The sequence below is a fragment of the Oncorhynchus gorbuscha genome, linkage group LG05, assembly GCF_021184085.1.
Source record: "Oncorhynchus gorbuscha isolate QuinsamMale2020 ecotype Even-year linkage group LG05, OgorEven_v1.0, whole genome shotgun sequence".
Taxonomy (NCBI): Eukaryota; Metazoa; Chordata; class Actinopteri; order Salmoniformes; family Salmonidae; genus Oncorhynchus; species Oncorhynchus gorbuscha.
In genome coordinates, this window is record NC_060177.1 from 87975565 (window position 1) to 88001866 (window position 26302).

Here is a 26302-nt window from a genome sequence, read left to right on the forward strand (position 1 = left end):
GTAACACTGTACTACACCACAGCCCTTACCACACTGTAACACTGTACTACACCACAGCCCTAACCACACTGTAACACTGTACTACACCACAGCCCTAACCACACTGTAACACTGTACTACACCACAGCCCTAACCACACTGTAACACTGTACTACACCACAGCCCTAACCACACTGTAACACTGTACTACACCACAGCCCTAACCACACTGTAACACTGTACTACACCACAGCCCTAACCACACTGTAACACTGTACTACACCACAGCCCTAACCACACTGTAACACTGTACTACACCACACCTCACAGCACAGCTTAGTGAAACTAGAGTCCAGCTATCCATTCTTACAATGATGCTACCCTGAGGGTTCCGAAGTCAACCGCTCAGACGGCTCCGGCTATCCATTCTTACAATGATGCTACCCTGAGGGTTCCGAAGTCAACCGCTCAGACGGCTCCGGCTATCCATTCTTACAATGATGCTACCCTGAGTGTTCGAAGTCAACCGCTCAGACGGCTCCGGCTATCCATTCTTACAATGATGCTACCCTGAGGGTTCGAAGTCAACCGCTCAGACGGCTCCGGCTATCCATTCTTACAATGATGCTACCCTGAGGGTTCCGAAGTCAACCGCTCAGACGGCTCCGGCTATCCATTCTTACAATGATGCTACCCTGAGGGTTCCGAAGTCAACCGCTCAGACGGCTCCGGCTATCCATTCTTACAATGATGCTACCCTGAGGGTTCCGAAGTCAACCGCTCAGACGGCTCCGGCTATCCATTCTTACAATGATGCTACCCTGAGGGTTCCGAAGTCAACCGCTCAGACGGCTCCGGCTATCCATTCTTACAATGATGCTACCCTGAGGGTTCGAAGTCAACCGCTCAGACGGCTCCGGCTATCCATTCTTACAATGATGCTACCCTGAGGGTTCGAAGTCAACCGCTCAGACGGCTCCGGCTATCCATTCTTACAATGATGCTACCCTGAGGGTTCGAAGTCAACCGCTCAGACGGCTCCGGCTATCCATTCTTACAATGATGCTACCCTGAGGGTTCGAAGTCAACCGCTCAGACGGCTCCGGCTATCCATTCTTACAATGATGCTACCCTGAGGGTTCGAAGTCAACCGCTCAGACGGCTCCGGCTATCCATTCTTACAATGATGCTACCCTGAGGGTTCCGAAGTCAACCGCTCAGACGGCTCCGGCTATCCATTCTTACAATGATGCTACCCTGAGGGTTCCGAAGTCAACCGCTCAGACGGCTCCGGCTATCCATTCTTACAATGATGCTACCCTGATCATTAGTGTGACCATCTGCGACCCACTTTAAGGGTTGCTCTCCCTTAAAAACCAGGGTAGCATCATCACGCTGTCATGGCCACTAGTGTTACCATGAAAACGTCTGACATCATGCTGGCATTTCCATGGGAACGATCATCACACCTAACCAGTGAGTAGGATCACCTCTGTTGAAATGGCCAGATCTCACTTTTTTAGTTTTTTGCTGAATTTTTACCCCGTTTTCTCCCCAATTTCGTGGTCCCCAATTGTTTTTAGTAGCTACTATCTTGTCTCATCGCTACAACTCCCCTACGGGCTCGGGAGAGACGAAGGTTGAAAGTCTTGCGTCCTACACAACCCAACCAAGCCGCACTGCTTCTTAACACAGCGCGCATTCAACCCGGAAGCCAGCCGCACCAATGTGTCGGAGGGAACACCGTGCACCTGGCAACCTTGGTTAGCGCGCACTGCATCCGGCCCGCCACAGGAGTCGCTGGTGCGCGATGAGACAAGGATATCCCTACCGGCCAAGCCCTCCCTAACCCGGACGGCACTAGGCCAATTGTGCGTTGTGCATCCCGGCCGGTTACGACAGAGCCTGGGCACAGCTGGTGCTGCAGTACAGCGCCCTTAACCACTGCGCCACCCGGGAGGCCATAGATGTCACTTTATAAGAATTATCATGCAAGGTGTCCATGTAGCTAATTTTTACTTTAGCTGTTTAAGTTGACAAGACAGTGTAGTGGGTGCCTCTGTCACACGGTGTAGTGGGTGGTGTAGTTGGTGCCTCTGTCACACAGTGTAGTGCGTGCCTCTGTCACACAGTGTAGTGGGTGCCTCTGTCACACAGTGTAGTGGGTGCCTCTGTCACACAGTGTAGTTGGTGCCTCTGTCACACAGTGTAGTAGGTGCCTCTGTCACACAGTGTAGTGGGTGCCTCTGTCACACGGTGTAGTTGGTGGTGTAGTGGGTGCCTCTGTCACACAGTGTAGTGGGTGCCTCTGTCACACAGTGTAGTGGGTGCCTCTGTCACACGGTGTAGTGGGTGGTGTAGTGGGTGCCTCTGTCACACAGTGTAGTGAGTGCCTCTGTCACACAGTGTAGTTGGTGCCTCTGTCACACGGTGTAGTTGGTGGTGTAGTTGGTGCCTCTATGACACAGTGTAGTGGGTGCCTCTGTCACACAGTGTAGTGGGTGCCTCTGTCACATGGTGTAGTTGGTGGTGTAGTGGGTGCCTCTGTCACACGGTGTAGTTGGTGCCTCTGTCACACGGTGTAGTTGGTGGTGTAGTTGGTGCCTCTGTCACACGGTGTAGTTGGTGCCTCTGTCACACGGTGTAGTTGGTGCCTCTGTCACACGGTGTAGTGGGTGCCTCTGTCACACAGTGTAGTGGGTGCCTCTGGTCACACGGTGTAGTGGGTGGTGTAGTTGGTGCCTCTGTCACACGGTGTAGTGGGTGCCTCTGTCACACGGTGTAGTTGGTGCCTCTGTTACACGGTGTAGTTGGTGGTGTAGTTGGTGTCTCTGTCACACGGTGTAGTTGGTGCCTCTGTCACACGGTGTAGTTGGTGCCTCTGTCACACGGTGTAGTGGGTGCCTCTGGTCACACGGTGTAGTGGGTGGTGTAGTTGGTGCCTCTGTCACACGGTGTAGTGGGTGCCTCTGTCACACGGTGTAGTTGGTGCTTCTGTTACACGGTGTAGTGGGTGGTGTAGTTGGTGCCTCTGTCACACAGTGTAGTTGGTGCCTCTGTCACATGGTGTATTGGGTGGTGTAGTTGGTGCCTCTGTCACACGGTGTAGTGGGTGGTGTAGTGGGTGCCTCTGTCACACGGTGTAGTGGGTGGTGTAGTTAGTGCCTCTGTCACAGTGGGTGGTGTAGTGGGTGCCTCTGTCACCCGGTGTAGTGGGTGCCTCTGTCACACGGTGTAGTGGGTGGTGTAGTTGGTGCCTCTGGTCACACGGTGTAGTGGGTGGTGTAGTTGGTGCCTCTGGTCACACGGTGTAGTGGGTGGTGTAGTTGGTGCCTCTGTCACACGGTGTAGTGGGTGGTGTAGTTGGTGCCTCTGTCACACGGTGTAGTGGGTGGTGTAGTTGGTGCCTCTGTCACACGGTGTAGTTGGTGCCTCTGTCACATGGTGTAGTTGGTGCCTCTGTCACACGGTGTAGTTGGTGCCTCTGGTCACACGGTGTAGTTGGTGCCTCTGTCACACGGTGTAGTTGGTGCCTCTGTCACACGGTGTAGTGGGTGGTGTAGTTGGTGCCTCTGTCACACGGTGTAGTCGGTGCCTCTGTCACACGGTGTAGTGGGTGGTGTAGTTGGTGCCTCTGTCACACGGTGTAGTTGGTTCCTCTGTCACACGGTGTAGTTGGTGCCTCTGTCACACGGTGTAGTTGGTGGTGTAGTTGGTGCCTCTGTCGCATGGTGTAGTTGGTGCCTCTGTCACACGGTGTAGTGGGTGCCTCTGTCACACGGTGTAGTTGGTGCCTCTGTCACACGGTGTAGTTGGTGCCTCTGTCACATGGTGTAGTGGGTGGTGTAGTGGGTGCCTCTGTCACACGGTGTAGTTGGTGCCTCTGTCACACGGTGTAGTTGGTGCCTCTGTCACATGGTGTAGTGGGTGGTGTAGTTGGTGCCTCTGTCACACGGTGTAGTTGGTGCCTCTGTCACATGGTGTAGTGGGTGGTGTAGTTGGTGCCTCTGTCACACGGTGTAGTTGGTGCCTCTGGTCACACGGTGTATACCCATAAGATACCCATAATAACGCCCAACTATTCTACAATCTACAGTGTTTTGGACCTTCAAGTGGTTTTCAACCAACTGCCTGATGATCAACCAAATGTAATAGATTGTTAAATGTAATTGCAGTGAAGTTACCACAGTTGAAATAGCAACCGTTTATTTTGTTCCCCTGCTGAGCAAAGCCTGCTACTGCTTGGTCTTAGATCTGTTAAAGGCTGGGTGACTAACAACATCATCGTGATTTGATATCACTGCACAGATTAGACAGGTTACTGAAATAAGTCATGTTTGTTTTGTGGTTTGTGTATTTATCGTCTAAATGTTGTTTGTTTATGGGTCTAAATGTTGTATGTTTATGGGTCTAAATGTTGTTTGTTTATGGGTCTAAATGTTGTTTGTTTATGGGTCTAAATGTTGTTTGTTTATGGGTCTAAATGTTGTCTGTTTATGGGTCTAAATGTTGTCTGTTTATGGGTCTAAATGTTGTCTGTTTATGGGTCTAAATGTTGTCTGTTTATGGGTCTAAATGTTGTCTGTTTATGGGTCTAAATGTTGTTTGTGTATGGGTCTAAATGTTGTTTGTGTATGGGTCTAAATGTTGTCTGTTTATGGGTCTAAATGTTGTTTGCTTATGGGTCTAAATGTTGTCTGTTTATGGGTCTAAATGTTGTCTGTTTATGGGTCTAAATGAAAGGGTTAGCAATGAAAGGGTTAGCAACGCTTGGTTATATGTGGTTATATGTTCTTCAATGGAATAATGAATTGAAGCTAGAATATAATATTTTGTATTTTTCTAGGATTATTATTCAGTGTTATTTTATTATTCAGTGTTATTTTATTTTATTTTTTTTTATGACCAAAACACAGAGTATTCAGTGGGATTTTATTCATATGACCAAAACACAGAGTATTCAGTGGGATTGTACATGGACTTTAAATCAATTGTTGAGAAATGGGTTTATAACATCAGCAGTGACGATGACTCATTCAATAATTTGCTGTAGTTTTGCTGAACGGTGAGTCACATGGTGAGGTCACATGGTGAGGTCACATTCTGTGTGTGTTTATGCCATGGACGTCTATGTCTGTCATTGCCTTTTCATCAAATGTGAAATAACGTGTGTGTGTGTGTGTGTGTGTGTGTGTGTGTGTGTGTGTGTGTGTGTGTGTGTGTGTGTGTGTGTGTGTGTGTGTGTGTGTGTGTGTGTGTGTGTGTGTGTGTGTGTGTGTGTGTGTGTGTGTGTGTGTGTGCGTGCGTGCGTGCGTGTGTGTGTGCATGTTAGTTGTCAGTGCTCAGGGTCTCCAGGCTAAAGACAGGACTGGCTCCAGTGATCCCTACGTGACCATTCAGGTGGGGAAGACTAAGAAGAGAACCAAGACCATATACGGAAACCTCAACCCTGTGTGGGAGGAGAAATTCAACTTGTAAGGCTTCTCATACCTCCTACTCTTTACCCTCCTCCTCTTCACTCCCTCATCCTCCTCTTTACCCTCCTCCTCCTCTTCACCCTCCTCCACCTCTTTACCCTCCTCCTCCTCTTACCCCCTCCTCTTTACCCTCCTCCTCCTCTTTACCCTCCTCCTCTTCACTCCCTCGTCCTCTTTACCCACCTCCTCCTCTTTACCCTCCTTCTCCTCTTACCTCCTCCTCTTACCACCTCCTCCTCCTCTTCACTCCCTAATCCCCCTCCTCTTACCACCTCCTCCTCCTCTTCACTCCCTCGTCCTCCTCCTCTTACCACCTCCTCCTCCATCTCCTTTCTCTCCCCTCTCCTCCTTTGTGTGTCGATATCAGTGAAATTTGAGTCATAAATTGTCAGTTGTTAATGAACAGTCTAATAAAAGAACGGTTAATCTTCCCTGCTCCTCTTCAGCGAGTGCCACAACACGTCGGACCGCATCAAGCTGCGTGTTTGGGACGAGGATGACGACATCAAGTCCAGGGTGAAACAGCGTCTAAAGAGGGAGTCTGATGACTTCCTGGGTCAGAGCATCATCGAGGTCAGAACACTCAGCGGAGAGATGGACGTCTGGTACAACCTGGGTACGGAGTCACATACCTTTCCACTCTGTGTGTTTTTTGGAGGAGGTCTGTGTATCTGTGTGTGTGTGTGTGTGTGTGTGTGTCTTTGTGCGTTTGTGTGTATGTGTGCGTGCGTGTGTGTGTGTTTTTTGTAGGAGGTCTGTGTGTGTGTGTGTGTTTCTTTGTGCGTGTGTGTGTGTGTGTGTATGTGTGCGTACGTGCGTGTGTGTGTGTGTTTTTTGTGTATGTGTGTGTGTTTGTATGTATGTGTGGCGCATGTGTGTGCGTGTGTATGTGTGGCGCGTGTGTGTGTGCGCACGTGCGTGTGTGTATGTGTGTGTAAGTGTGCATGTGTGTGGTGCATGGTCAACCAAGTTCAGTTATATTCTTCTTCGCTATTTTAACAGGAACTGACAAATCTTATTCAAATCTGTTCATTTACACCCCAGGAAGAAAATAAAAATAAAAATATTTTCTGACAAGCGACCAATTAGATATGGTCATCTTCACGTTTTCCTAAATTCTTAGAATGTTTGAGAATAACGTATACTAAGGCATTTGGGAGAATTCTATAGCAATATAGAGTGGGATTGTGGCTGTGGTGTTTGGACAATCAATAAACACTGCAGTAAATAAAACCTAATAAAACCATCTGTCTCGTCCAGGACCGGAGTCCACACAGACCGGTGTGCTATAGCCAATCAGAGCTACAGTAGGCCTTTATACAAAGAAACAAGCCATTTACCACACAGACCGGTGTGCTATAGCCAATCAGAGCTACAGTAGGCCTTTATACAAAGAAACAAGCCATTTACCACACAGACCGGTGCGCTATAGCCAATCAGAGCTACAGTAGGCCTTTATACAAAGAAACAAGCCATTTACCACACAGACCGGTGCGCTATAGCCAATCAGAGCTACAGTAGGCCTTTATACAAAGAAACAAGCCATTTACCACACAGACCGGTGCGCTATAGCCAATCAGAGCTACAGTAGGCCTTTATACAAAGAAACAAGCCATTTACCACACAGACCGGTGTGTCTGTCTGTCTGTCTGTCTGTCTGTCTGTCTGTCTGTCTGTCTGTCTGTCTGTCTGTCTGTCTGTCTGTCTGTCTGTCTGTCTGTCTGTCTGTCTGTCTGTCTGTCTGTCTGTCTGTCTGTCTGTCTGTCTGTCTGTCTGTCTGTCTGTCTGTCTGTCTGTATCTGACAGTGTGTGTCTCTCCCTACAGAGAAGAGGACTGATAAGTCAGCAGTGTCTGGGGCCATCAGGTTACAGATCAGTGTGGAGATTGAAGGGGAGGAGAAAGTAGCTCCGTACCACGTTCAGTACACCAGCCTACATGAGGTAACACACACCCTGTTCAGTACACCAGCCTACACTAGGTAACACACCCCGTACCCCATTCAGTACACCAGCCTGCACTAGGTAACACACCCCGTACCACGTTCAGTACACCAGCCTGCACTAGGTAACACACCCCGTACCCCATTCAGTACACCAGCCTGCACTAGGTAACACACCCCGTACCCCATTCAGAACACCAGCCTGCACTAGGTAACACACCCCGTACCCCATTCAGTACACCAGCCTGCACTAGGTAACACACCCCGTACCCCATTCAGTACACCAGCCTGCACTAGGTAACACACCCCGTACCCCATTCAGTACACCAGCCTACACTAGGTAACACACCCCGTACCCCATTCAGTACACCAGCCTGCACTAGGTAACACACACTGTACCACGTTGTATGTTTATACACACACAGCATAGAAACGGATACGGAAGCTGTTTGTCTCCCTCTGCAGAACATGTTCCATTACTCTACTGACGTGGTGGGTCAGGGGGTGGTGAAGGTGCCTGTTGCCTATGGAGACGATGCGTGGAAGGTCTACTTCGATGAGGTGCTGCAGGATATCGTAGATGAATTCGCCATGCGCTATGGCATCGAGTCCATCTACCAGGCCATGACGTGAGTCTGCTGGGAACTCTGTGTGTGTGTGTGTGTGTGTGTGTGTGTGTGTGTGTGTGTGTGTGTGTGTGTGTGTGTGTGTGTGTGTGTGTGTGTGTGTGTGTGTGTGTGTGTGTGCGTGCGTGCGTGCGTGCGTGCGTGCGTGCGTGCGTGCGTGTGTGTGTGTTCAGTTTATTTTCATTGTTTCAATCTTCTACTACAGGGGACTCTGTCCCGACGAGGTCCGGATTGCTGGTTTTCTGTTCTACCTGATAATGAATTAGACCCACCTGGTGGTTTAAATCAGTCCCTGATAAGAGGGGAATAATGAGAAAAAGCTTCCAGGTTTAAATCAGTCCATGATAAGAGGGGAATAATGAGAAAAAGCTTCCAGGTTTAAATCAGTCCATGATAAGAGGGGAATAATGAGAAAAAGCTTCCAGGTTTAAATCAGTCCATGATAAGAGGGGAATAATGAGAAAAAGCTTCCAGGTTTAAATCAGTCCATGATAAGAGGGGAAAAATGAGAAAAAGCTTCCAGGTTTAAATCAGTCCATGATAAGAGGGGAATAATGAGAAAAAGCTTCCAGGTTTAAATCAGATGGTTTCCATAGAAACAGAAAGTGTTGCGATGGCGTCTGCAGATTGGTTTATCTTTTAAAGAGAAATTAGGACACGGTGTTGGCAGGGAAATGAGGACACGGTGTTGGCAGGGAAATGAGGACACGGTGTTGGCAGGGAAATGAGGACACGGTGTTGGCAGGGAAATGAGGACACGGTGTTGGCAGGGAAATGAGGACACGGTGTTGGCAGGGAAATGAGGACACGGTGTTGGCAGGGAAATGAGGACACGGTGTTGGCAGGGAAATGAGGACACGGTGTTGGCAGGGAAATGAGGACACGGTGTTGGCAGGGAAATGAGGACACGGTGTTTGCAGGGAAATGAGGACACGGTGTTGGCAGAGAAATGAGGACACGGTGTTGGCAGGGAAATTAGGACACGGTGTTGGCAGGGAAATGAGGACACGGTGTTGGCAGGGAAATGAGGACACGGTGTTGGCAGGGAAATGAGGACACGGTGTTGGCAGGGAAATGAGGACACGGTGTTGGCAGGGAAATGAGGACACGGTGTTGGCAGGGAAATGAGGACACGGTGTTGGCAGGGAAATGAGGACACGGTGTTGGCAGGGAAATGAGGACACGGTGTTTGCACGGTTGTCCAGAACTTCCCGAGGTTAATGCATGGATCACACGTCTCAGTCCGGACCACAGGAGGTTGGTGGCATGTTAATTGGGGAGGACGGGCTCGTAGTAGTGGAAGGTGTGGAATGGTATCAAATGCATCCAACAGACGGTTTCCATGTATTTGATACGATTCCATTCGCTCCGTTCCAGCCATCATTATGAGCCCGTCCTGCCCTCAGCAGACTCCACTGGTCTGGACCTGTCACTCACACACTCACACACATTTCTACATACACATGCATTGCATGTACACACACACACGTGCCACTACAGAGACAGTCAGAATTGAATTACTCATCTGTCATTATGTGACTTTTAGGATATGGCACGCATTCTTATTCTCTCTCTCTCTCTCTCTCTCTCTCTCTCTCTCTCTCTCTCTCTCTCTCTCTCTCTCTCTGTCTCTGTCTCTGTCTCTGTCTCTGTCTCTCTCTCTCTCTCTCTCTCTCTCTCTCTCTCTCTCTCTCTCTCTCTCTCTCTCTATCTCTCTCTCTCTCTCTCTCTCTCTCTCTCTCTCTCTCTCTCTCTCTCTCTCTCTCTCTCTCTCTCTCTCTCTCTCTCTCTCTCTCTCCCTCTCTCCTCCTTTCTCCCTTTCTCTCTCCCCTCTCCTCATTTCTCCTCTCTCTCTCTCTCTCTCTCTCTCTCTCTCTCTCTCTCTCTCTCTCTCTCTCTCTCTCTCTCTCTCTCTCTCTCTCTCTCTCTCTCTCTCTCTCTCTCTCTCTCTCCCTCTCCTCTTCCCTCCCTCTCTCTTTCTTTCGGTCTCTCTCTCCTCCTCATTCCCTCTCTCTCCTTCCCTCTCTCTTTCTCTCGGTCTCTCTATCCTCCTCCTTCCCTCTCTCTCCTCCTCCCACCCTTTTTCTTTCTCTCTTCTCTCCCCTCTCTCTCTCTCTCTCTCTCCAGTCACTTTGCCTGTCTGTCCTCTAAGTATATGTTGTCGGGTATTCCTGCTGTGATGAGTACTCTGTTGGCCAACATCAACGCCTTCTACGCCCATCCTACAGCCATCACCAACGTCTCTGCATGTGACCGCTTCAATGCCTCCAACTTCGGGGTAAGATACACAAGCAACACAGCGACTACACACAACTGCACACAAAATCTTACATACCATATTGTCAACTACCCCTTGTGTTGGTACGTCATGGTGTGTGTGTGTTGGTACGTCATGGTGTGTGTGTGTTGGTATGTCATGGTGTGTGTGTGTTGGTACGTCATGGTGTGTTTGTGTTGGTACGTCATGGTGTGTGTGTGTTGGTACGTCATGGTGTGTGTGTGTTGGTACGTCATGGTGTGTGTGTGTTGGTACGTCATGGTGTGTTTGGTACGTCATGGTGTGTGTGTGTTGGTACGTCATAGTGTGTTTGGTACGTCATGGTGTGTTTGGTACGTCATGGTGTGTTTGTGTTGGTATGTCATGGTGTGTGTGTGTTGGTACGTCATGGTGTGTTTGTGTTGGTACGTCATGGTGTGTGTGTGTTGGTATGTCATGGTGTGTGTGTGTTGGTATGTCATGGTGTGTTTGTGTTGGTACGTCATGGTGTGTTTGTTACGTCATGGTGTGTTTGTGTTGGTATGTCATGGTGTGTGTGTGTTGGTACGTCATGGTGTGTTTGGTACGTCATGGTGTGTGTGTGTTGGTACGTCATGGTGTGTGTGTGTTGGTACGTCATGGTGTGTTTGTTACGTCATGGTGTGTTTGTGTTGGTACGTCATGGTGTGTTTGTGTTGGTACGTCATGTGTGTGTGTTGGTACGTCATGGTGTGTGTTGGTACGTCATGGTGTGTGTGTGTTGGTACGTCATGGTGTGTGTGTGTTGGTACGTCATGGTGTGTGTGTGTTGGTACGTCATGGTGTGTGTGTGTTTGGTACGTCATGGTGTGTTTGTGTTGGTACGTCATGGTGTGTGTGTGTTGGTACGTCATGGTGTGTGTGTTGGTACGTCATGGTGTGTGTGTGTTGGTATGTCATGGTGTGTGTGTGTTGGTACGTCATGGTGTGTGTGTGTTGGTATGTCATGGTGTGTGTGTGTTGGTACGTCATGGTGTGTTTGTGTTGGTACGTCATGGTGTGTTTTATCAAATCAAATTATTTGTCACATGCACGGAATACAACTGGTGTAGACTTAACCGTGAAATACTTAGTGAATGACCTGCAGAGAGCTGGGACCAAAGTAACAAAGCCATACCATCAGTAACACACTACGCCGCCAGGGACTCAAATCCTGCAGTGCCAGACGTGTCCCCCTGCTTAAGCCAGTACATGTCCAGGCCCGTCTGAAGTTTGCTAGAGAGCATTTGGATGATCCAGAAGAAGATTGGGAGAATGTCATATGGTCAGATGAAACGAAGGCAGGGTAAAGTGACTAGGCATCAGGATAGATCATAATAAGGTATTTGAGGTTGATATGTACATGAAGGCAGGGTAAAGTGACTAGACATCAGGATAGATAATAATAAGCTATTTGAGGTTGATATGTACACGAAGGCAGGGTAAAGTGACTAGACATCAGGATAGATAATAATAAGGTATTTGAGGTAGATATGTACATGAAGGCAGGGTCGACCCGCTCCACTACAGCCCCGTTGATGTGGTGCTCTCCCTCGTTTTTCTGTCGTCCACAATCAGCTCCTTGGTCTTTCTGACGTTGAGGGAGAGGTTGTTGTCCTGGCACCACACTGCCAGGTCACTGACTTCCTTCCTGTAGGCTGACTCATCGATTACTAACGTCTATGTTAGCCTTAAGAGCTGTACACAGCAACATGACCACAGCATAATACCCAGGGTACATATTATCTACACAGTGTCTCAGAGTAGAAGTGCTGTAATATGGACAGAGGAAACCCGCACTCCAACTCCCACTCTGAAATGTGTTTTGAATGTGAGCCCAGTCTTAGCCAAATGAGAGAGCCCAGAAGCAACCAGAGGCCAGTCTTAATGGCCCCTGGGATTCCAGCCAACAGCACTAGTAGTGCCACTGCAATGGAGACGGATATCCATTTTGTCTCCGCCACCGGCTGTCCCCTGCCAGTTCAGTCAAACGACTGTGATTTATGAGCGACTGGCTGGCTGCTGGCAGCGTGTACTCAATCTAATGGGCCCAGGGTTCTCACTAGTGTTACCATAGGCTAAGGATATGACGCTCTCTCTCTGGGTTGCCAGGTTGGTGATAGCCTGTCTGTGTTTCCCTACTGAATAAAGTTAGATTATGTATCAGATTGGTAATCCTGAATTTTTTTCTACTGACTGTTGAAACTGAGTTGCCAAGTTTGTGACAGCCTGTGTTTCCCAACTGACTATAGTTAGTTGGTTGCCAGATTGGCTATCCTTTTTTTCCTGTTGACCATAATGAGTGTGTTGCCAGATAGGTGAGAGCCTGCACTGCTCACCCCGTACCAGGTCCTAATCCCCGACACTTGGAAGAGAACGAGACGGCGATGTAGAGGCCGGCGTACGGGTACCCTGATGAAACTATGACAGCGTGTAAATAATCCGCCTGACTCAGACAAACCACCTCTACCCTCTTTTCTATTGCCGAATGTACAATCATTGGAGAACAAACTGGAATGAGCTCCTTTCAAGACTATCCTATCAACGGGACATGAAGGACTGTAGTATCCAATGTTTCTCTGAAACTTGGCTGAACAAGGACAAATATTCTAGCTTGTTTTTCTATGCATCGGCGGGACAGAACGGCAGTGTCGGGTCAAGGGGGTTGGTGTGTGTCTCTTTGTTAACAACAGCTGGTGCGCAATCTCTAATATTAAGGAAGGAAGTCTTGAGGTTCTGCTCGACTGAGTTAGAATACCTCATGATAAGCTTTAGACCACACTATTTACCAAGAGAGTTTTCATCTATAGTTTTCGTATCTGTCTATTTATCACCACAAACCGATGCTGGCACTAAGACCACACTCAATGAGCTGTATACGGCCATAAGCAAACAAGAAAATGCTTATCCAGAGGCGGCGCTCCTAGTGGCCGGTGATTTTAGTGCAGAAATACTGAAATACATCTTAACAAATTTTTACCAGGTTGTCACCTGTGCAACTAGAGGCGAAAAAACTCTAGATCACCTTTAGTCCACACACAGAAACACATACAAAACTTTCCCTCGCCCTCCATTTGGCAAATATGACCATAACTCTATCTTCCTGATTCCTGCTTACAAGCAAAAACTCAAACAGGAAGTACCGGGGACACGCTCAATACGGAAGTGGTCTGATGAAGCGGATGCTACAGGACCACTTCATTTACCAGCTTTATTAATAAGTGCGTTGACAACATCATCTTCACAGTAACCATACATACGTACATATCCCAACCAGAAGCCATGGATTAAAGGCAGTATCCGCACTGAGCTAAAGGTTAGAGGTGCAGTTTCCAAGGAGCGGGACACTATCCCGGGCGCTTATAAGAAATCCCGTTTCGCCCTCCGATGAACCATCAAACTGGAAATGCATCAATGCAGGACTAAGATCAAATCCTACTGCACCGGCTAAGACATTCGTTGGATTACAAAGAGAATCCCAGTCGCGGGCTACCCAGTGACGTGAGGCTACCAGATGAGCTACAGTAAATGCCTTCTATACTCGCTTTGAGGCAAGCAACACTGAACCATGCTTGAGAGCACCAGCTGTTCTGGATGACTGTGTGATCATGCTCTCCGTAGCCGATGTAAGACCTTTAAACAGGTTAAATTTCACAAGGCCGCAGGGCCAGATGGATTACCAGGATGCACCCTCAGAGCATGCGCTGACCAGCTGGCAAGTGTCCTCACTGACATTTTCCCAGTCTGTAAAAAACGACATGTTCCAAGCCGACCACCATAGTCCCTTACCCAAGAATGCCAAGGTCACACTGTAGGCTGGTCATGGCTCACATCAACACCATCATCCCAGACACCCTGGACCCTCTACAATTCGCATGCCGCCCCAACAAATCCACAGATGACACACTCTCTATTGCTCTCCACACTGCCCTTTCCGGCCTTGTACAAAAGGAACATCTCTGTGAAAATGCTGTTCATTGACTACAGCTCGGCATTCAACGTCATAGTGCCCTCCAAGCTCACCACTAAGATAAGGTCCTTTAACTGAACAACTCCCTCTGTAACTCCCTCTGCAACTGGCAAGCCGTACCGATGTGCCTGAACACTTTCTACCCCCAAGCCATAAGACTGCTAACTAATTAGTTAAATAGTGAACCAAACCCGGACTCTCTGCATTGACCCTTTTTGCACTGTTTTAACTCATAAAACAAGTTCTTTTCTGCTGTTTACTATCTGTCCCTTTACTCCTAGTTATATGTACATGTCCACCTCAATTACCTCATACCCCTGCACATCGACTCGGTACTGGTACCCCTTGTATATTATTACTCACTGTGTATCTAGTAGTACTTTTATTATGCCGTGTTTTACCATTCAAATATTTCTCAATTTTATTCCTCTGTATTGTTGGGAAGAGCCAGTAAACCTCTTTACAAAGCATGTGAGGTTGGTTTTGACTTGAATCTCAGACTGACGTACACAGGAATCTCTGTTTAGGCTGGATGTTATTTATTCCTCTACCAGTTTATCTCTTCTCCTCGATGTCTAAATTCTCTCTTCTCTCATGCTCTCTCTCTATCCCTGATTCTATCTATCTATCTATCTATCTATCTATCTATCTATCTATCTATCTATCTATCTATCTATCTATCTATCTATCTATCTATCTATCTGTCTGTCTGTCTGTCTGTCTGTCTGTCTGTCTGTCTGTCTGTCTGTCTGTCTGTCTGTCTGTCTGTCTGTCTGTCTGTCTGTCTGTCTGTCTGTCTGTCTGTGGTCTGTCTGTTTCGCTCTCAATTCAATTCAAGGGGCTTTATTGGCATGGGAAACATGTGTTAACATTGCCAAAGCAAGTGAGGTAGATAATATACAAAAGTAAAAAAATAAATAAACAGTAAACATTACACAATACAGAAGTTCCAAAACAATAAAGTCTTTATAAGTCGCTCTGGATAAGAGCGTCTGCTAAATGACTTAAATGTAAATGTTTATAAATGTCATATTATGTATATATGCAGTGTTGTAACAATGTACAAAGGGTTAAAGGACAAAAGGGAAAATAAATAAGCATAAATATGGGTTGTATTTACAATGGTGTTTGTTCTTCACTGGTTGCCCTTTTCTTGTGGCAACAGGTCACAAATCTTGCTGCTGTGATGGCACACTGTGGTATTTCACCCAGTAGATATGGGAGTTTATCAAAATTGTTTTTTTTTTATCGAATTCTTTGTGGATCTGTGTAATGTGAGGGAATTATGTGTCTCTAATATGGTCATACATTGGGCAGGAGGATAGGAAGTGCAGCTCAGTTTCCACCTTATTTTGTGGGCAGTGTGCACATAGCTTGTCTCCTCTTGAGAGCCATGTCTGCCTACGGCGGCCTTTCTCGATAGCAAGGCTATGCTCACTGAATCTGTACATAGTCAAAGCTTTCCTTAAGTTTGGGCCAGTCACAGTGGTCAGGTATTCTGCCACTGTGTACTCTCTGTTTAGGGCCAAATAGCATTCTAGTTTGCTCTGTTTTTTTGTTAATTCTTTCCAATGTGTCAAGTAATTATCTTTTTGTTTTTCTCATGATTTGGTTGGGTCTAATTGTGCTGATGTCCTGGTGCTCTGTGGGGTGTGTTTGTGTTTGTGAACAGAGCCCCAGGACCAGCTTGCTTAGGGGACTATTCTCCAGCTTCATCTCTCTGTAGGTGATGGCTTTGTCATGGAAGGTTTGGGAATCGCTTCCTTTTAGGTGGTTGTAGAATTTAACGGCTCTTTTCTGGATTTGGATAATTAGTGGGTATCGGCCTAATTCTGCTCTATGTTGTACACAGAGGATATTTTTGCAGAATTCTGCATGCAGAGTCTCAATTTGGTGTTTGTCAAATTTTGAAGTCTTGGTTGGTGAGCGGACCAGACCTCACAACCATAAAGGGCAATGGGTTGTATGACTGATTCAAGTATTTTTAGCCAGATCCTAATTGGTATGTTGAATTTTATGTTCCTTTTGATAGCATTGAATGCCCTTCTTACCTTGTCTCTCAGATCGTTCACAGCTTTGTAGAAGTTACCTGTAGCGCTGATGTTTAGGCCAAGGTATGTATAGTTTTTTTGTGTGCTCTAGGGCAATGGTGTTTGGATGGAATTTGTATTTGTGGTCCTGGCGACTGGACCTTTTTTGGAACACCATAATTTTGGTCTTACTGAGATTTACTGTCAGGGACCAGATCTGTCAGAATCTGTGCAGAATATCTAGGTGCTGTAGGCCCTCCTTGGTTGGTGACAGAAGCACCAGATCATCAGCAAACAGTAGACATTTGCCTTCAGATTCTAGTAGGGTGAGGCCGGGTGCTGCTGACTTTTCTAGTGCCCGTGCCAATTCGTTGATATATATGCTGAAGAGGGTGGGGCTTAAGCTGCATCCCTGTCTCACCCCACGGCCTTGTGGGAAGAAATGTGTGTGTTTTTTGCCAATTTTAACCACACACTTGTTGTTTGTGTGCATGGATTTTATAATGTCATATGTTTTACCCCCAACACCACTTTCCATCAGTTTGTATAGCAGACCCTCATGCCAGATTGAGTCGAAGGCTTTTTTGAAATCAACAAAGCATGAGAAGACTTTGCCTTTGTTTTGGTTTGTTTGTTTGTCAATTAGGGCATGCAGGGTGAATACATGGTCTGTTGTACGGTAATTTGGTAAAAAGCCAATTTGATATTTACTCAGTACATTGTTTTCATTGAGGAAATGTAGGAGTCTGCTGTTAATTAATGATAATGCAGAGGATTTTCCCAAGGTTGCTGTTGACGCATATTCCACAGTAGTTATTGGGGTCAAATTTGTCTCCACTTTTGTGGATTGGGGTGATAAGTCCTTGGTTCCAAATATTGGGGAAGATGCCAAAGCTAAGGATGATGTTAAAGAGTTCTAGTATAGCCAATTGGAATTTGTTGTCTGTATATTTGATCATTTCATTAAGGATACCATCAACACCACAGGCCTTTTTGGGTTGGAGGGTTTTTATTCTCTCGCTCTATCTAGCTCTCTCTCTCTCTCTATCACTGATTCACTCCCTATCTCGCTCTCTCTCGCTCTATCTAGCTCTCTCTCTCTCTCTATCACTGATTCACTCTCTCTATCTAGCTCTCTCTCTCTCTATCACTGATTCACTCTCTCTAGCTCTCTCTCTCTCTCTCTCTCTATCACTGATTCACTCTCTCTATCTCGCTCTCTCTCGCTCTCTATCTATATCTAGCTCTCTCTATCCCTGATTCACTCTCTCTCTCGCTCTCTCTCTCCCTCTATCTATATCTAGCTCTCTCTATCCCTGATTCACTCTCTCTATCTTGCTCTCTCTCGCTCTCTATCTATAACTAGCTCTCTCTATCACTGATTCACTCTCGCTCTATCTCTCTCTCTCTATCTATATCTAGCTCTCTCTATCCCTGATTCACTCTCTCTATCTCGCTCTCTCTCTCTCTCTATCTATATCTAGCTCTCTCTATCCCTGATTCACTCTCTCTCTCCCTTTCTCTCTCATCATCTGATCATTATCCATCATGTGAAGGATAAAGTGATCATTTTGATCTCTACATCTTTTTCTCATTTTCATAATCCAGCCTTGTGATTGGCCCGCTGATAGAAAGTGTGTGTGTGTGTGTGGTTTCCTTGGTGATATCCGGTTTTAATATTAAAACTCTATGAGCTCATAATAAAGGTTAGAGCCCTTGGAGTTCTGACAGGGCTCGTGTCCCAAATGGCACCATATTCCTTTTGGTCCTTGGTCATAGTTTGTCAATTGGGATGTGGGCATTGGATTAGAGAAGAGGTAAGACTGGACCAGCTAGCTGCTGTGGTTGGACCATACTGCAGATGGGATAGGGCGGGAACATTCAGGAAGGGATCCTATTACCACTAGGTCTGAGGGGATGGGGTGAATATAGCCATTAGCTGTGGGGAAGGACAATGTGGTCATTATAGCTATTATCTCTGTCTGAAGAGGAGGCGTGGGGGAGAATTGTGGTCCAACTCCATCCTCCCGGGGAGTGATGGTCTCTATGCGGATAGTAAAGTCTTCAGTGACAACAACCTGTAAATCTAGATTAAGCCCCCCCCCCTCTCCTTTCTCTCCTCTATTGACTACTTCTTGTTGTGGTACACACACACGCACACACACACACACACACACACACGCACGCACACACACACATGTCGACTCAATTACTTTAATCGTCCTCTCTTTAATAACCAGGCACACATATACTCTCTATCACCCCGAAGCACATTAACTCAGAATGTCTGGACAACAGTCTTCCTCCCTGTCAACATTCCCTACATCACTCTCCTCTCTGTCTCTCTCTTTCTCTCTTTCTCTCTTTCTCTCTTTCTCTCTTTCTCTCTTTCTCTCTTTCTCTACTCTCCTCCTCTCTCCTCTCCTCTCCTCTCCTCTTCTCTTCTCTTCTCTTTCTTCTCTTCATCTTGAAGGATCTTCTGATCTCTTTCTTCTCTTCTCTTCTTTTCTCCTTTTCTTTCTCCTCTCTTCTCTTCTCTTCTCTTCTCTTCTCCTCTCTGTCTCTCTTTCTCTTCTCTTCTCTTCTTTTCTCCTCTCTCCTAAAACTCTCTCCTCTCCTCTCCTCTCCTCTCCTCTCCTCTCCTCTCCTCTCCTCTCCTCTCCTCTCCTCTCCTCTCCCCTCTGTCGCTTTCTTTCTCTTCTCTTCTCTTCTCTTCTCTTTTCTCTCCTCTCCTCTCTGTCTCTCTCTTTCTCTTCTCTTCTCTTCTCTTCTCTTCTCTTCTCTTTCTATGTCTCTCTGGTTCTCTCTTCTCTTCTCTTCTCTTCTCTTCTCTTTCTTCTCTTCTCTTCTCTTCTCTTCTCTGTCTCTCTTCTCTGGGGTGAATCTTCTCTTCTCTTCTCTTCTCTTCTCTTCTCTTCTCTTCATCTTCTCTTCTCTTCTCTGTCTCTCTCTTCTCTCTTCTCTTCTCTTCTCTGTCTCTCTCTTCTCTCTTCTCTTCTCTTCTCTTCTCTTCTGGTCTCTCTTCTCTTCTCTTCTCTTCTCTTCTTCTCTTCAACAACCTCTCCTCTCCTCTCCTCTCCTCCCTCTCCTCTTCTCTCTCCTCTCTTGCTTTCTTTCTCTTCTCTTCTCTTCTCTTCTCTTCTCTCCTCTCCTCTCTGTCTCTCTCTTTCTCTTCTCTTCTCCTCTCTGTCTCTCTCTTTCTCTTCTTTCTTCTCTTCTCTTCTCTTCTCTTCTCTTCTCTTCTCTTCTCTTCTCTTCTCAGAATGTCTCTTCTCTTCTCTTTCCTGTCTCTTCTTCTCTCTTCTCTCTCTTCTCTGTCTCTCTCTTCTCTCTTCTCTTCTCTTCTCTTCTCTTCTCTTCTCTTCTCTTCTCTTCTCTTCTCTTCTCTTCTCTTCTCTTCTCTTCTCTGTCTCTCTCTTCTCTCTTCTCTTCTCTTCTCTTCTCTGTCTCTCTCTTCTCTCTCTCTCTCCTCTCCTCTCTCTCCTCTCCTCTCCTCTCCTCTCCTCTCCTCTCCTCTCCTCTCCTCTCCTCTCTGTCGCTTTCTTTCTCTTCTCTTCTCTTCTCTTCTCTCCTCTCCTCTCTGTATCTCTCTTTCTCTTCTCTTCTCCTCTCTGTCTCTCTCTTTCTCTTCTCTTCTCTTCTCTTCTCTTCTCTTCTCTTCTCTTCTCTTCTCTTCTCTTCTCTTCTCTTCTCTTCTCTTTCTATGTCTCTCTCTTCTCTCTTCTCTTCTCTTCTCTTCTCTTCTCTTCTCTTCTCTTCTCTTCTCTTCTCTTCTCTTCTCTTCTCTTCTCTGTCTCTCTCTTCTCCTCTTCTCTTCTCTTCTCTTCTCTTCTCTTCTCTTCTCTTCTCTTCTCTTCTCTGTCTCTCTCTTCTCTCTTCTCTCCTCTTCTCTGTCTCTCTCTTCTCTCTTCTCTTCTCTTCTCTGTCTCTCTCTTCTTCTCTTCTCTTCTCTTCTCTTCTCTTCTCTTCTCTTCTCTTCTCTTCTCTTCTCTTCTCTTCTCTTCTCTTCTCTGTCTCTCTCTTCCCTCTCCTCTCCTCTCCTCTCCTCTCCTCTCCTCTCCTCTCCTCTCTCCTCTCCTCTCCGTCTCTCTCTCTCTCTCTTCTCTTCTCTTCTCTTCTCTCTCACTCTTGTCTCTCGCTCTTGTCTATCTCTCTCGCTCTCTCAATTCAAGTTCAATTCAATTCAATTTAGGGGCTTTATTGACATGGGAAACATATGTTAACATTGCCAAAGCAAATTAAGTAGATAATAAACAAAAGTGAAGTAAACAATAAAATGAACAGTAAACATTACACTCACAAAAGTTCCAAAAGAGTAAAGACATTTCAAATGTCATATTATGTGCAAATAGTTAAAGTACAAAAGGGAAAATAAATAAACGTAAATGTGGATTATATTTCCAATGGTGTTTGTTCTTCACTTGTTGCCTTTTTCTTGTGGCAACAGGTCACAAATCTTGCTGCGGTGATGGAACACTGTGGTATTTCACCCAGTAGATATGGGAGTTCATCCAAATTGGATTTTTTTCTTCAATTCTTTGTGAGTCTTTGTAATCTTAGGGAAATATGTGTCTCTAATATGTTCACACATTTTGTCAGGAGGTTAGGACATGCAGCTCATTTTTTGGGCAGTGAGCACATATCCAGTCTTCTCTTGAGAGCCATGACTGCCTACGGCGGCCTTTCTCAATAGCAAGGCCATGCTCACTGAGTCTGTACATAGTCAAAGCTTTCCTTAATTGTGGTCCAGTCACAGTGGTCAGGTATTCTGCCACTGTGTACTCTCTGTTTAGAGCCAAATAGCATTCTTTCTCTCTTCTTCCCCAAACTAGAAAGATCGTTTTGTTAAACTCATGGATCAACTGCACAACTCTCTTCGGATCGACCTCTCCACATACAGAGTAAGTCTACATCTCTCCTGACTATCTTATCTACCTACCAACTCACTACCAAGTCTAGTATAGATGATGTGTATATCTTGTGCTATACTTTCAATCTAGAATGATCCATTCACCCTGCACAGTAAAACCACAGAACAAACCAGTCACTGTATATCAACAGTAATTCCTTCAGCTCAAAGCCAGTCTAAATCTCCTGTATCCACAGTAATTCCTTCATCTCTAAACCAGTCTAAATCTCCTGTATCCACAGTATTTCCTCAGCTCAAAGCCAGTCTAAATCTCCTGTATCCACAGTAATTCCTTCAGATCTAAGCCAGTCTAAATCTCCTGTATCCACAGTATTTCCTTAATCTCGAAACCAGTCTAAATCTCCTGTATCCACAGTAATTCCTTCATCTCTAAGCCAGTCTAAATCTCCTGTATCCACAGTATTTCCTTAATCTCTAAACCAGTCTAAATCTCCTGTATCCACAGTAATTCCTTCATCTCTAAACCAGTCTAAATCTCCTGTATCCACAGTATTTCCTCAGCTCAAAGCCAGTCTAAATCTCCTGTATCCACAGTAGTTCCTTCAGATCTAAACCAGTCTAAATCTCCTGTATCCACAGTATTTCCTTAATCTTTAAACCAGTCTAAATCTCCTGTATCCACAGTAATTCCTTCAGATCTAAGCCAGTCTAAATCTCCTGTATCCACAGTATTTCCTTAATCTCGAAACCAGTCTAAATCTCCTGTATCCACAGTAATTCCTTCATCTCTAAGCCAGTCTAAATCTCCTGTATCCACAGTATTTCCTTAATCTCTAAACCAGTCTAAATCTCCTGTATCCACAGTAATTCCTTCATCTCTAAACCAGTCTAAATCTCCTGTATCCACAGTATTTCCTCAGCTCAAAGCCAGTCTAAATCTCCTGTATCCACAGTATTTCCTTCAGATCTAAACCAGTCTAAATCTCCTGTATCCACAGTAATTCCTTAATCTCTAAACCAGTCTAAATCTCCTGTATCAACGTACAAATAGTATGTGACCTGGCAGTCTTGGCCAGTCCATAGAACAGTGGACGTGTTGTTTTGTTGAATATTTTTACATATTTATATTTTTTTAATTGAACCTTTATTTAACTAGTCAGTTAAGAACAAATTCTTATTTACAATGACAGCCTACGCCGGCCAAACCCAGACGACGCTGGGCCAATTGTGCGCCACTCTATGGGATTCCCATTCACGGCCGGATGTGATACAGCCTGGAATCAAACCAGGGACAGTAGTGACGGCTCATGCGCTGAGATGCAGTGCCTTAGATCGCTGTGCCACTCGGGAACCCAGTTTATCATGGGCTGTTGCATCCTTGACTAAAAAGACAGTCCTACTGTAAATGCATGCGGTGTGTTTCCTTCAGTACATTGAAGACAGTTGACTGAATGTTTGGAATTTCTGACGTTTTGGCACCATTCATTTTTGGAGTTTTTCCACCCGAATTTAATATAATATAATAATAATAATATATGCCATTTAGCAGACGCTTTTATCCAAAGCGACTTACAGTCATGTGTGCATACATTCTACGTATGGGTGGTCCCGGGGATCGAACCCACTACCCTGGCGTTACAAGCGCCATGCTCTACCAACTGAGCTACAGAATTTAACCACCTTCTCTCTTCCCCGCCATCAGAATAACTTCCCAGCCAGTAGTAAGCCTCGTCTGCAGGACCTGAAGTCTACTGTGGATCTGCTGACTAGCATCACCTTCTTCAGAATGAAGGTGCAGAGACACACACACACACACACTCACAGACAGACAGACAGACAGACAGACAGACAGACAGACAGACAGACAGACAGACAGACAGACAGACAGACAGACAGACAGACAGACAGACAGACAGAGAGACAGTGAGACAGAGAGACAGAGAGACAGAGAGACAGAGAGACAGACAGAGACACTGTCAGATACAGACACACACTGTCAGATACAGTCTGTCTCTCTGCCTGACTGGGTCTGTCTCTCTGTCTGACTGGGTCTGTCTCTCTGTCTGACTGCGTCTGTCTCTCTGCCTGACTGGGTCTGTCTCTCTGCCTGACTGGGTCTGTCTCTCTGTCTGACTGGGTCTATCTCTCTGTCTGACTGGGTCTGTCTCTCTGTCTGACTGGGTCTGTCTCTCTGTCTGACTGGGTCTGTCTCTCTGCCTGACTGGGTCTGTCTCTCTGCCTGACTGGGTCTGTCTCTCTGTCTGACTGGGTCTGTCTCTCTGTCTGACTGGGTCTGTCTCTCTGTCTGACTGGGTCTGTCTCTCTGTCTGACTGTCTGTCTGTCTCCACCGTGGGTCTGTTTCTCTGTCTGACTGTCTGTCTGTCTCCACCGTGGGTCTGTTTCTCTGTCTGACTGCCTGTCTGTCTCCCTGTGGGTCAGTTTCTCTGTCTGACTGCCTGTCTGTCTCCCTGTGGGTCTGTTTCTCTGTCTGACTGCCTGTCTGTCTCCCTGTGGGTCCGTTTCTCTGTCTGACTGTGTCCGTCTGTCTTTTCCTCTCTGTCTGACTGAGTTTGTCTCTCTGTCTCAGTCTCCCTCGTGGGCCTGTCTGTCTCTCAGTCTCTCTCTGTCTGTCTCTCCCTCTGTCTGACTGCCTGTCTGTCTCTCCCTCTATTTGCCTCTCTGTCTTCCCCGTGTGGCCAGGTGTTGGAACTTCAGAGTCCCCCCAGGGCAGCCCATGTTGTGAGAGACTGTGTGAAGGCCTGTGGTAACTCCACCTATGAGTACATCTTCAACAACTGTATAGAGCTCTACATGAGACAGTTCCAGCCTGCCGTAGAGCCTGTGAGTATAATTATTCTTATTATTCTTCATCTGCTTCTTCTTCTTCAATAAATTATATACTTTATTTTGTTCAGATCTGCGACACTACAACCTGAAAAGTGTTAACATGTTTTGTCTAAATAACTTTCATAGGAATGTTTACAAACTCTTGGCTTTGCTTCTCGCTCACACAGCCCAAGCCAGAGAAGAAGAAGAAGGAGAAGAAGAAGAAGGAGAAGAAACAGGGAGAAGAAGGGGAGGAGGGAGAGGAGGAGGCTGAGGAAGAAGAGGAGGAGGAGGAAGAAGAAGAGGAAGAGGAGGAAGTGAAGAAGGAGCCAGAGGAGACAGGGCCTACTATCCACAACCTGGACTTCTGGCCGAAACTCATCACCCTCATCGTCTCCATCATAGAAGAAGATAAGAACGCCTACACACCCATCATTAACCAGTCAGTACACACACACACGCACGCACGCACGCACGCACGCACGCACGCACGCACGCACACACGCACGCACACACACACACACACACACACACACACACACACACACACACACACACACACACCCATCATTAACCAGTCAGTACACACACACACACACACACACACACACACACACACACACACACACACACACACACACACACACACACACACACACACACACACACACACACACACACACACACACACACACACACACACACACACACACACATATATATGTATATAACACAGGCGGCTGGTGGCGCCTTAATTGAGGAGAGGGTCTCATAGTGTAATGGCTGTAACAGAATAAATGGAATGGTATCCTAAATACATCAAAAGTGGTTTATTAAGCATCTCTAACTGGTCTGTGACCCTAATCGCTGACCTCTGACCCCGGTTTTCCCAGGTTTCCTCAGGAGCTCAACGTGGGGAAGGTCAGTGCTGAAGTCATGTGGACGCTGTTCGCTCAGGACATGAAGTACGCCCTAGAAGGTAAGACCGTGTGTGTGTGTGTGTGTGTGTGTGTGTGTGTGTGTGTGTGTGTGTGTGTGTGTGTGTGTGTGTGTGTGTGTGTGTGTGTGTGTGTGTGTGTGTGTGTGTGTGTGTGTGTGTGTGTGTGTGTGTGTGTGTGTGTGTGTGTGTGTGTGTGTGTGTGTGTGTGTGTGTGTGTGTGTTTGCAGTGTGTGTGTGTGTGTGTTATTTGCAGTGTGTGTGTGTGTGTGTGTGTGTGTGTGTGTGTGTGTGTGTGTGTGTGTGTGTGTGTGTGTGTGTGTGTGTGTGTGTGTGTGTGTGTGTGTGTGTGTGTGTGTGTGTGTGTGTGTGTGTGTGTGTGTGTGTGTGTGTGTGTGTGTGTGTGTGTGTGTGTGTGTGTGTGTGTGTGTGTGTGTGTGTGTGTGTGTGTGTGTGTGTGTGTGTGTGTGTGTTTGTGTGTGTGTGTGTGTGTGTTTGCATGTGTGTGTGTGTAAGTGTGCATGTTTTCACATACACATTCTAGCTGGTCATCTCTGTCTCATTCCTCATTTCCACTCCTCCATTTCTTTCTCTCCTCTTCATCATCTTCTGTCATCCCTCTCTCAGTTTTTGATAACATCGACCACTGCCACTGGAACAATGGTGAGGTTATAGGTCAACGGTAGTAGAATATCTAGTTTATTATCTAGCTTGTCCTTAGTTAACCAGCATGGTAGTACTGTTGTTTCTCATATAAATAGAACCTTGTCCCATGCTAACATTAGCTTGTCCTTAGTTAACCAGCATGGTAGAACTGTTGTTTCTCATATAAATAGAACCATGTCTCATGCTAACATTAGCTTGTCCTTAGTTAGCTAGCATGGTAGAACTGTTGTTTCTCATATAAATACAACCATGTCTCATGCTAACATTAGCTTGTCCTTAGTTAGCTAGCATGGTAGAACTGTTGTTTCTCATATAAATACAACCATGTCTCATGCTAACATTAGCTTGTCCTTAGTTAGCTAGCATGGTAGAACTGTTGTTTCTCATATAAATACAACCATGTCTCATGCTAACATTAGCTTGTCCTTAGTTAGCTAGCATGGTAGAACTGTTGTTTCTCATATAAATACAACCATGTCTCATGCTAACATTAGCTTGTCCTTAGTTAGCTAGCATGGTAGAACTGTTGTTTCTCATATAAATAGAACCATGTCTCATGCTAACATTAGCTTGTCCTTAGTTAGCTAGCATGGTAGTACTGTTGTTTCTCATATAAATAGACATTAGCTTGTCCTTAGTTGTAACCAGACTGTAGTATTGGTATTGTAACCAGACTATTATATTGTAACCAGACTGTAGTATTGG

The 26302-nt window shown here is 46.2% G+C and overlaps 1 protein-coding gene across 1 annotated transcript in view; it reads left to right on the forward strand.

Moving 5' to 3' along the window:
• LOC124036640 overlaps nucleotides 1-26302 on the forward strand; it is a 176179-nt gene that overhangs the window by 98696 nt on the left and 51181 nt on the right. Inside the window, exons 10-20 of the mRNA XM_046351462.1 lie at nucleotides 5312-5453; nucleotides 5903-6072; nucleotides 7282-7397; nucleotides 7862-8025; nucleotides 10150-10300; nucleotides 21130-21198; nucleotides 22870-22959; nucleotides 23869-24009; nucleotides 24183-24436; nucleotides 24888-24973; nucleotides 25559-25594. Coding sequence (XP_046207418.1) covers nucleotides 5312-5453; nucleotides 5903-6072; nucleotides 7282-7397; nucleotides 7862-8025; nucleotides 10150-10300; nucleotides 21130-21198; nucleotides 22870-22959; nucleotides 23869-24009; nucleotides 24183-24436; nucleotides 24888-24973; nucleotides 25559-25594 — 1419 coding nt within the window. The remainder of the gene's footprint in view (nucleotides 1-5311; nucleotides 5454-5902; nucleotides 6073-7281; nucleotides 7398-7861; nucleotides 8026-10149; nucleotides 10301-21129; nucleotides 21199-22869; nucleotides 22960-23868; nucleotides 24010-24182; nucleotides 24437-24887; nucleotides 24974-25558; nucleotides 25595-26302) is intronic.